At 47.4% G+C, this 11,656-nt stretch overlaps 1 protein-coding gene across 1 annotated transcript; it reads right to left on the reverse strand.

Annotated features, from left to right (window-relative positions):
- Nucleotides 1-7,107: 7,107 nt before the first annotated feature.
- On the reverse strand, nt 7,108-11,454 carry LOC119464757 (uncharacterized). Its single transcript, XM_037725708.1, has 2 exons — nt 11,221-11,454; nt 7,108-7,527 (listed from the first exon to the last, which is right to left on the reverse strand). The coding sequence occupies exons 1-2, from the start codon at nt 11,452-11,454 to the stop codon at nt 7,108-7,110; spliced, it is 654 nt and encodes a 217-aa protein (XP_037581636.1).
- Between the last annotated feature and the right edge of the window lie 202 nt (nt 11,455-11,656).

Consider the following 11,656-nt stretch of genomic DNA (forward strand, 5'->3'; position numbering starts at 1 on the left):
CAAGCTTGAGGTCATTTAAATATATAAGAAAAAGAAGTGGCCCAAGGACTGAGCCCTGTGGCACTCCTGAAAATACTGGAGCGATGGGTGAACTTGAAGTGGATATCTGGACGTACTGCTGCTGGTGTGATAGGTATGAATCGAGCCACTGCAACTTTTTTTGATTTTGCAAGATGTGCGTTAGTTTTAGTAAAAGTTTACAATGCAGTACTCGGTCGAAGGCTTTTTCAAAGTCCAGAAAATTGGCGTCTATTTGTCCCGCTTTGTCAAGGGTTGAGTAGAAATCATTGGAACTGTGTATTAACTGTGTCGCGGTAGATAACCCGCGACAAAAACCATGTTGAGCTTCTGAAAAAAAGTTATTGTCTTCCAAGCATGAGGCGATGTGCTTAAAAACGAAGTGTTCCATTACTTTACTTGCAGTACACAACAAACTAATTGGCCTGTAGTTAGCAACGTGGAACTTAGTACCAGATTTGTGCACAGGAATAACCTATGCCAGTTTCCAATCACTGGGGACGTCGCCTTCACGCAGACTCGTACTGTAAATGACAAAGAGGAATTTTGCACACCATTCCGCGTACCTGGAAAGAAACGCGTTTGGAATATCGTCTGGTCCAGATGATTTTTTTGTATTCAGGTGAAGAAGGGCAGAAAAAATGCCTTCTTCGCATATAGTAAGATCCGGTACCGGATAGCTGATTGATCTGAAATCAGTAGACTGGCCATCACCACGCAGGAACACAGAAGAAAAATAGTCATTAAATGTTGCCGCTATTTGTTGACTGTCAGTGACGTCCACATCATTTATTGTCAATTTACTTATAGGATCCTTTTTTTGCGTTAGGTGGGTCCAGAATTTTTGTGGGTCATTAATGAGGAAGTTGTGCAGTTTTACATTAATGAATTGAAATTTGGATTGTCTTACTTTATTTCTTAGGTCTCTTGAAGTGACACCAGAGTACTGCGTGTAACCCTGGAAATGCTATGGAAAAGTCTCTTTACGGGGCGTTTAAGGTGAATTATTTCCCGTGTAATCCATAGATTGTGGCTATGAATTTTCTTTTTCCTCAGCGGAACGTACCGATGAATACACTTGTGTACCGTACTCTTAAAATCCAACCATAACTCATTCGGACTTGCGTGGCCGTCACTGTCTCTTGCAGAAAAGTTGTCGTATTCTTGCTCAAGAAAATCTAAAATACTTTCGTCTTCGGCGTTATTGAAGTCATAAAATTGTTTTGTCACTTGGCGTGTGATTGGTCGCGCCATACTGGCTTTGAAAAGCACTAAATCGTGGTCGGATATACCAGGCATAATACCCACCGTAAAACCCAGCCTCTCAATAGCATCAGACAAGAACATAAGGTCTAGAAGTGAGCCTGTTGTTGCAGTGACCCGCGACGGTTCGACCACAACCTGCTTCAAATTAAAAGAAAAGGCAATATCAAGTAGCAAATCAGAATGCTGGCATGTGGATGAGGTACTCAAAGATTCCCAGTTTATATTAGTTTTATTTCTTCACAGGCTATTCAATAAATTTGTTCTAAATTCAGGAGTCGCCAGATGAATCTATAACTTTCGTGCGCAGTCCAGCGTGTTCAGAGCAGTACGTGAGGCCCATTCATAGATATTGGCGTGTCCTAGTCTTGTCATGATACTAGCAGGCTCTTATGCAAATTTAACACGCATTTGCTTTCACTGTCGCAAGTTAGTTCTGATCAATTTTCAATGTTCCAATTATTTCGAGGTAACTTCATTCAGCATATTTTTGGTGAGGAATGAATTGAAGCTTTGCACCACGCATACCTTGTTTAACCTCTCTACCTTTCCCTCTTCGTTTCTCTCTCTCCCTCTCTTGTACATGCGGGTCGCTCTCAAAGATACGCGTCGAGAAAATGGTCGTTTATAACTTTTTTTAACGAAAAGTTTGCGTAGGCCATTAGTGACTGCTATCGGCCCGTAGCTGCAGACTATAAAGGGAGGTTTTCCTTCTTCGAGGATTTTGTACATACGGTAGCTAACCGGGCATGTCCTTGGTTAACCTTCCTACCTTTCCCTTTTCGTTTCTCTCTCTCTCTATTGTACATACGGGTCGTTGATATTATTTGAACTCAATATTTACATCGTCCACACCACATTTGTTTCCAGAAGACAGCATTCATGTATTCATTCGGGAGGTACATTTAAATAACGTTTGAAAGAAAGCAAACGGCAAATCAAATGTTAAAATTTCAATTGCCTACAGTTATAAACCAGATAATAAAGGAAAACAACATCGACATACCTCGTATATCGCCTGAAGATATGCGTTTAGTGTGTGTGTAATGACGTGACACGGCGACTTCCTTTATTCTTTATGCCTGCTTTATAACCCCGTTGCAAGCGACGTCCTACGTGTCTTCTCTCTTAGTAGGTTGTACACGCTTAGCCGCACGCTTTTATGCTGTCCCGTCTGCTAAGGGTCAGGACTTCTGAAGTAGTTCTCACAGCTTTTATCTGCCCACCGCGTAACTTTTATTGCGATAGCAATTATATGGACACTCAAAAGCAGATTTCTGCCGTCGGCGTCGCCGTCGCCGTCGGCGTCGCCGTCGCCGTCGCCGTCGCCGTCGCCGTGAGGTTCCGTATGACGTCATTTGGAGATGAAATCGTCGCCGCGCGCCGAACGCTGTATGTGCGAGTGAAAGGGCGCGAGGGGCGCGTCTTTCACGGGGAGTGAACGCACGGCGGAGAACAAACGCGCGTTCTGCGCCGTGCTCGCTTAAGGGCTGCAGAAGTAGGCGTCTCTTTTCTCCTTTACAATCACCATATATGTAGAGCAAACGCGCCTTCTTCGGACGCGCGAGAGGCCGTGGGGGAGGGGGAGGGAAGGGAGGCGACGTTTAGCTGCGGCACCAGGTGCCTATTTATATCAGAGGCTCCAGCAACAGTCACCAACGCCGCACGCATTTTGAGCTAACGCGGGCAAAACGCCGATGGCGTCGACAACAGTTCTGCGTGTTGTTGCTACCAAAGCCGCTCACCTTACTTCGTATGACATTGCTGTGTTGCTATCGCATTCATTGCTTCGCCCTTAGGGCGAAACTGTGACATTTTTTATTGCGATAGCAATTATATGGACACTCTAAAGCAGATTTCTGCCGTCGGCGTCGCCGTCGCCGTCGCCGTGAGGTTCCGTATGACGTCAATGGAGATGAAATAGTCGCCGCGCGCCGCCGAACGCTGTATGTGCGAGTGAAAGGGCGCGAGGGACGCGCGCTTTGACGGGGAGTGAACGAACGGCGGAGAACAAACGCGCGTTCTGTGCAGTGCTCCCTTAAGGGCTGCAGAAGTAGGCGTCTCTTTCCTCCTTTACAATCACTCCTCCTCGCCCGCCGGATACTTTCCCTCTTCCTGCGCGTCGCGAGACATATATGTAGAGCAAACGCGCCTTCTTCTGACGCACGAAAGGCCGTAGGGGGAGGGGGAGGGAAGGGAGGCGACGTGTATCTGCGGCACCAGGTGCCTATTTATATCAGAGGCTCCGGCAACAGTCACCAACGCGGTACGCATTTTGTGCGAACGCGGGCAAAACGCCGACGGCGTCGACAACAGTTCTGCGTGTTGCCGGTGCTGCTGCATGTCCAAATTTATACAGCTGATAAAGCTACTATCATTACTCCGTATAACTCTCTACAAATTTGCTATCGCAATTGATGCTTCGCCTTTCAGGTGAAACTGCGACAATTTTTTTCATTTTGCGGAATAAATTTCGATTTAATTCAACACTGCAACCTGAATCTGCATGATTGTTTTTTTACAGATAAAAAACCACGACAAGAACAAATGTATAGGTACACGGTATAGTGGCCGAATAATGTATTGCCTACACTGCAAATCGGCTGAGTTGCTTGCCGCTCTCAACGATATGCGCCGAAAAGCTTTTTTTAGCAAAAAGTTTGCGTAGGCCATTAGTGACTGCTCTCGGCCTGTAGCTGCAGACTATTAAGGGAGGTTGTCCTTCTTCGAGGATTATAATTACAATAGGGTTGCTTCCAACGAAGATGTCCTGTAACCGAAATTCTGTTGAGGAGTGTCGGAAATATAATTTTTTATTGGAATGTATGACAGTAATTATCTCGCAATCGATTATGTGAGATCTATAGGTGTGGACCTTGTAGAGGAGTCCAAGGCCGCTTTTATTTCAGCAATAGTCAAGAAAATGTATGATTTATTTCGACTTCATATAAGATACAGTGGTTTCTTTCCCTTTTTTTCCTTTCTAGATCGGGCAATCATTTTACTGATCTAAGTGCTGAATTATAAGTATATTGGAAATTTTCGCCCAGTTTATTGGCCTAGTCCATGTTGTTTCCAGGGTAGTCGGTCATAGGCAGGAGTCCAGTTCGTTACCTTTATTCTCCATGTATTTCAAAATATGTTTGATCGGCTGCTGAGCACGAGATCACGGGATCGAGTCCCGACCACGGCGGCCGTATTTCAATGGGGGCGAAATGCGAAAACACCCATGTGCTTAGATTTGGGTGCACGTTAAAGAACCCCAGGTGGTCGATATTATTCCGGAGTCCCCCACTACGGCGTGCCTCATAATGACATCGTGGTTTTGGCACGTAAAACCCCATTATCAACGTACAATTTTATGGCACTGAACAATCACTCCTTGGTATCTCTTTTTAGATTTAGTGTAAAGCTACTACCCTGTGACATTATATGCTCGAACTGAACGAAATGTTCTAGAGTTGTATACCACCGCAATAGCCATGCTTGGTTAGACATTTTATGCCCACTCTTACTTTCGGAATATATTCATCATGAACGCCACGTGCAAGGAGTTGTGGCGGCTGCCGGATGCTAAATAGATATCTCTAAGTCATCTCAATTGCCTTACTTTCAAAAAAGTAGTTCCCTTCCATACGTTTTGAAAAAGCAACGCTTCTCCGGTGACGTCATTGATGGTTTTTCTAAAGTATTCATCGGCTAATACGCAGCAAGCCCAATGTGCGTCAGTGCGGGCGTCAATTTTCATCTTAAGAAGTTTCCCTGGTGCCCTTTGCCAAGAATCCCAGAGCCATAATGTTAAGCCTCAGGAGTGAACACATTGTTTCATCAGCGCTATACCAGGTCTGAAGGTCACATTGAGCGTCATCTGGACGTTTGAACGCATCTGTGTGCTCCAAATGCATTTCAATGTCCTTGTTTGGGAGGCTGTGTGTGAATACACTCGCTTTAGGGATCTGCTTTAGAATACACTCGCTTTAGAATACACTCGCTTTAGGGATGACAGAAAACCAATGCTTATATTCTACAAGAATGCTTCGCCATATAAACCATCGTTCGTAAATACTCTGTCATGAGGGTCACTGTGCTTCTGTGGTGTGCGCGACATTTGGCTTGAAATGCTTTTAGCTCCCTTTGCCGGCCACCTTCAAGAGACCTTGAGCGAAAATCCAGAGCTGTTATCCGGGCGCTCAACACGAGAATGAGCGCTCGAACGAAACTAGAACGTGCGACAACATACCGGCATTGTTGTGAGAGCCAAACGACATCATCCGAGCAAACAGCCAAAGTCAAGCAAAGGCGGCCTCTGGTCCCACCCACTTGTACAGCACCGCAATAAATACGCTAGTTACTGCCCAAATAAGTCTTTTAACTGTTGTTTGCGAGTTCTTCCTAACGTGTGCTGACAATATCACTCAAGCTGTAACTTCTTGTACGCTGAACTTTTATTTGTCATTTCCGATGTCGACATTCAAAACGCAGATACAGGGCACCATGCACTTGATTGTCATCTCTTGGCGCTGACACATGCTTGCCTGTGCTCTTTTCAACACTAGCGGTCCGCGAGTTCCGCGGAGCAAGGTTTTGAGCCGCCTCCATCGAGAGATGTCGTCACGCTGCGGGATCAGGCCGGTAGCGCCGGCGCGCCGCGGATGGCGGTTTCGCTGAGGCGAGACTTCCAACGCAGTTCGTTGGTTCACTTCAACATGTGTATTTCGACTCAGTAAGCTTTCAGGCCAGTGCCGCGGCACCAGTCTGCTTTGCCGGTAGCTATTTCATGCTTACATCTACTTCACGGGAGAGACAGAAATTTCAACAGCGGAGCTGTTGAAGCCGGTCGCAAGTCCCAGATGCGTCGGAAAAAACTGTGGGCTGATCCTGGCGATTGTGCAGAAAGGGTCCAAGCGCAATACAACATACCCCTGTGAATGGCACATATCCTTGTAAATTAAGGGCGTACCAGTCACTCAGGTAGAGTACTGTGCGGCCAATGTGAAGCGGTGGGGTGAAGCTATTCAATGTCCTGTCACGCCCGGCGACTTTGATACAACTCATCGCTCTTCAACTAAATTAGATGAAAAGAACATTGTCGCGAGGTTTTTTTGCCGGGACATGAAAAACGACTTTCTCCGTAAAACGCGTAAGGGCCGTCCGAGCCCTTCTGATGTTCGGCTTCTCTCGTAGCTGTGATAGGGCAATTTATGTGAATGATCACCTGTCTCCCGAAAACAAAAGATTGTTTGCTAGGGCGCTTTGATATTGCAATTGCCTTTACAGGTAATTGCAATATCAAGGCTCGAAAATCTAGTCAAAGCAGGGTATATCCTATTGCCAAAAATGTGACCTAAGCATATTTGCTTAGCTACTGGATTCTGTGTTCATTTTTTGCTCCTAGCACTTTTTTTTAACTTCCATTCTTTCATCATGGCCCCGCTATCTCCTGAAGAAGCGAAGCACACGCCAGCTGAAAGTAATCGTTCCCTAGTTCATTTTAACGCACGAAACCCGCGAAAATTTAGATAATGTCTATAACTCAACTGGTTCACCTACTCATTCCTTCGTGTTAAGGAATCCTTCGCAGACTCACATTTTGAACAAATAACTCTTTAATTGAGAAATAAGAGAGAAATAAGAGGAGTAACAACGTGCGTTACGATTGCTTCCATCGCGGGTCGCCCTCCTTCCTCTTTCCCATGTTGCCAGCCTAGCATTTCGATTCCGCTAACACTCGGCCATTCCTGGCAGCGAACTGTCCTCAGTTCATGTGGTGTAGTCCCGAAGATACGCAGGTCTTTTGGACAAACGTGTGCTACGTCTCGGCACGCTTTATTCCTCGTCGGAGCTTGACTGGCCGAACTGTTCCTGGCATCTTCCACCCCATCTCTTCAGTTGGCTGATGTGGGCAGTTGTCGAGTAGACCCTTTTCCTTCCGTTCATATTGGTCACTCTGTAGGTGTCTGCTGGAAGTACTTCTATCACAGTGAGTGGAGCTCTGAACTTCTTCTGGGTTTTTGTTGGGGCACCAGTGTGCTCTGGAACGCAGCGCATGACCACTATGTCTCCAACACTAAACTTGTCCGCTGTGAAGTGACGCTTGTCGAAGTACTGCTTCGACCTTGCTTGCTGGCTCGCTATGTCCTTTTGAGCCATCTCTTGAAGTTGCTCCGGGCAGACCCACTCGTTATTCTCAGTGTTCAGCCATCTGAGGATACCATCCTGCATCCTTGGTTGATATCCATGCAAGAGCTTGAAAGGGCTAGTCCCTGTTGAGGCATTGTAAGCAGTATTTAGGTAACTTTCTACCTCCTTGATCTTCTGATCCCAATCTTTGTGAGCTGGGTCCTTGATTGTAGCCATAATACACGGTACCAGAGTTCGGTTCACACGCTCCGCCTGGCCATTAGCCCTTGGATGGTGTGCCGAGTTCAGTGTGTGAGCCCCACCATTTTCCTGACAGAAGGCTTCGAAGCCGTGGGACGTGAAACAGGAACCACGGTCCGAGATGATGCGCTCCGGTAGTCCAAACTCTGTTATGAAGTTCTGCATACACCGCAGTACATTTCTCGCCGAGGTGTCGCGCACAGAGTAGAGGCGCACAAACTTGGTCAGATTGTCCACCAGCACCAATATCCACTGGTTCTTCTTGGAACTTCTCACAAACGGACCAACGTGGTCCACATGAACAACTTGAAATGGTCTCTTCCCAGGTGGTATCGAGCGCAGAAGCCCAGGCTTCTCTCCTCCTGGTACCTTTGTGATTAGACATTCAAAACACATACGGATGTGCTGGTCCACGTAGCGCTTCATCCGAAGAAACCAATAAAGTTCCTTGATTTTTGTCACCGTTAGGTCTGTAGCAAAATATCCCTGTAAGTCATGAAACTTGACGCACAATGTTTTACGCATGCTTTTAGGCATCACAAAAAGAAGTCGTCCGTCTTCTTCAACATAAAACAGTTTTCCATCTCTCAGCCGTAAGTTCTTGACTTTGGCACTCTCTTCTTGGGTCCTTTCTTTGAAGGCTTCTCCAATATTTGGGCGAGCTTCGCCAAGTCCGCATCAGAGCGTTGAACGATCACAACTTGGTCCTCCAATGTCATGGTAAGGCACACTTCGATCCTTGTCTCAACAACCTTATCAAGCGTGTCCCTTGGCGCTCCTACAGGTTCACGACTCAAATAGTCCACATGTGCCATTTTCTCTCCTGCTCGGTGCTTCACCTCAAAGTCATACTCTTGAAGTAAGTCGAACCACCTTGCTATCTGTGGTTTAAGAGTCTTGTGCGCATTCACATACACAACTGCTTGACAATCTGTAACCAGCGTGAACGGAATGCCTAAGAGAAATGGACAAAGTCTTTCCATACTCCAGACTATCGCCATCAGCTCCAGTTTTCCCGCATGGTAATTCCCTTGAGCATCAGTGGTACGCTTACTGACACAAAACACCAAGTGCCAGCGTCCCGACTCATCTTGTTGAAGGATCATCCCCGCAAGTCCATGTCTGCTTGTGTCCGTGTGGAGCTCTGTCGGAGCCAAAGGGTTGTACAACTTCAGAACGGGTGGTGCTGTCAGTTCCTTTCGGAGCTGGTCGAAAGCTTCCTGTTGCTCCACTCCCCACGTGAACTTCGTGTCTTTCTTGGTCAGAGAAGTAAGCGGTTCTGCCTTCAGGGCATAGTGGGGAATGAACCGTCTGAAAAATCCCGTTAGACCCAGGAATCTCTTTACACTGTGAACATCAGTTGACGTGCTAGCGTCCAGTATGGCTTGTTGCTTCACTTCACCTGGCTGCAGGTAGCCTTTCGCAATCTTGAAGCCTAAGTAGTCGATTTCCTCACTTCCAAACACACACTTGGATATTTTCAGGGTTAGACCAGCAGCTCGCAGGGCATCCAGTACTTGTTTGAGCCGAACCAGCAACTCTTCCCAATCCTTGGCTGGAATCAGCAGGTCGTCCATGTAACACAATGCTACAGTGTTACGCAGAGATCCGAGGACCTTGTTTATTAGACGTTGAAATACAGCAGGACCATTTCTCAACCCGAACACCATACGTTCAAACTGCCCGGTGTCATCAGGCGTGATGAATGCAGTCTTGGCCTTCGATCCTCACTCAGTGGAAGTTGAAGGTATCCGTTTGCACAGTCTAACACACAGTATATCTGTGCTCCGGACAGTCGTTGCAGCTGGTCGTCAGTGTTTGGCAAGGGGAAGTGTTCCGGCCCCGTCTGGCTATTTAGCCGTCGATAATCTATGACTAGACGATTTTCTCCATTCTTCTTTTTCACGAGTAGTACTGGACTAGCGCATGGCGAGGATGTTTCGGTTACGATGCCAGTGGCCTTCCACTCCTTGACAATTTCTTGGATCGCTTTTCTTTCCTCTGCGTTAGTCGTGTACGGTTTGCAGCTGACTGGGCTGCTCCCGGAATGCTCCGTGATGATCATCTCTAGTTGGTTACAACACCCCAACTCTGACAAATTCAGCGCGAAGCAGTCCCTATATTCATTGAGCATTTTCAGCAGTGCGTCAACTTGCTGTTCATTGACATTCTTCCCGACGTTTAGCATACTACGATCAATGGGCTTCTGCTGAGGCACAGGTCTCACGGGTGTTAGCTCTTCGCTCCCTGATAGCAGTTCAACGTGAGTAAACAAACTCCCCTTGATCAGCTGTTGGTCTTCATCCTTGTCGTTCAGCATGGGTATCTCAACCATTCCGTCTTCGACGTGAAGTAGTATTCCCTTACCCGTTCCTGTAGGCAATATAACATTTCCTTCACTATTATTGGTCTCCACTGTCACCCAACACACAGTCCTTTTGGGCAGCACAATGGTCTCCTTGACACGAAGTGGCTCCTTCGAAGGCTTCATCTCGGCAAGGTCAATGTTGCGAAATGGAAGATCATCTCGGTAGCCAGTCCTAAGTTCATCTGCCATGCGTAGGTATGCAATGTGGTCCTGTTCCGTCCAAGTCCTACCAACCAGCATGTCCACAGGCAAGGCACTGTTGTGAACGATAATTACCTTGACCTTACGGCATAACACGTCATCGATTTCTATGTCAACCTCCGAGGTTCCGATAGACTGCACTGTAGATGTATCAGTGTTCCCCAACCCATACAACGCTTGGGCTTTGCACACAACTTGCAAGTTGCACTTTTCAGCCACTTGATGACGCAGTAAACAGTCTGAACTTCCCGGGTCAATCATCACGGAGAGCTGGTGAGTACCATTGATGATCGCAGTCATCAGGAACTTGGATGGACCACTGTCCACTTGCTGGGTCCTCATTCACCATGAAGTTCCCAGCAGGGTTTGTTTTTGAACAGTCTTTCGCTATGTGCCCGTACCTTCCACAGCTGTAGCATTTTCGCTCTGACGGATCACGCTTGGGAGGCTCTGGCGTTTGCTTCGGTGGTCCCCCAACCACTTGCTTGATGTGTGACACGTGCATTTGTGATCACTTGCTCGGTTGGACGCGTGGCATTCCAAGATTTTGAAGGCGGAGGCTTCCCACGAGATGTCGCGCTACCTGGGTCACCACCGTGGGGCTTGGCCCCTGGATACTGCTGCATTCTAGCTTCGGTTATTCGCTCTAGTCTTCGCAAGTCTGTCAGCAATTCGTCCTCGTCCTCGTGATCCTTCGCCGACATTGAGATGCATGCATCTTTAAACCGCAGCCCCACCAAAACTTGCTCTTTGGTATCCTGCATACCGAGGCCCAATGCTTTGCATAACAGTGTCTTTTCAAGAAAGTATGCCGTGATGGATTCTCCCTTCATCTGGACTCTTTCTTGCATTTGCTTCCACTTTTCGGCCGTGCTTGTCTGGCCCACAAAAGTCTTTTTGAAGGCTATCTTGAAGTCCTCCCACGTAGTAAGGTCATCCACACGGGCCTGAAGCCAAAATCGAGCAGGTCCCTTCATGTGAAGCCTGGCGTTTTCGAGTCTGAAGCTGTCCGGCCAGCCGTGCAGGACCGCCATGGAATCGATACTCTTCAACCACGCCCCGGCTTCGTGGCATGAGCCCTCGCCGTCGAAATCCTGGATAGCCTTATTTAGGTCCGGCATAACGTGGAACGCTGCAGGCTTCCTCTCGATAAGCTCCAATAACCGCCGGTTTTGCTCCAGCAAAGCTTGCATCATTTCGTTAGTTCCGCCGCCGTCTGCCATCTTGGGCGTTGTCTATACGCCTGTCTGGGCGTACACACAGTTTTTCACCAACAGATAAATGTCTAGGCTTGCCAACGACACTCAGAGCGTCCATACGCACATTTCCGAGGCGGCACAACTCCTCAATGTCGATCAGTCACAGAACGCTATCGTAGCGTCTCGCAGGCGTCTCACAGAGCGTCCGCACGCACGTTTCTGAGGC

This window comes from Dermacentor silvarum, chromosome 9 (genome assembly GCF_013339745.2).
Source record: "Dermacentor silvarum isolate Dsil-2018 chromosome 9, BIME_Dsil_1.4, whole genome shotgun sequence".
Classification (NCBI taxonomy): Eukaryota; Metazoa; Arthropoda; class Arachnida; order Ixodida; family Ixodidae; genus Dermacentor; species Dermacentor silvarum.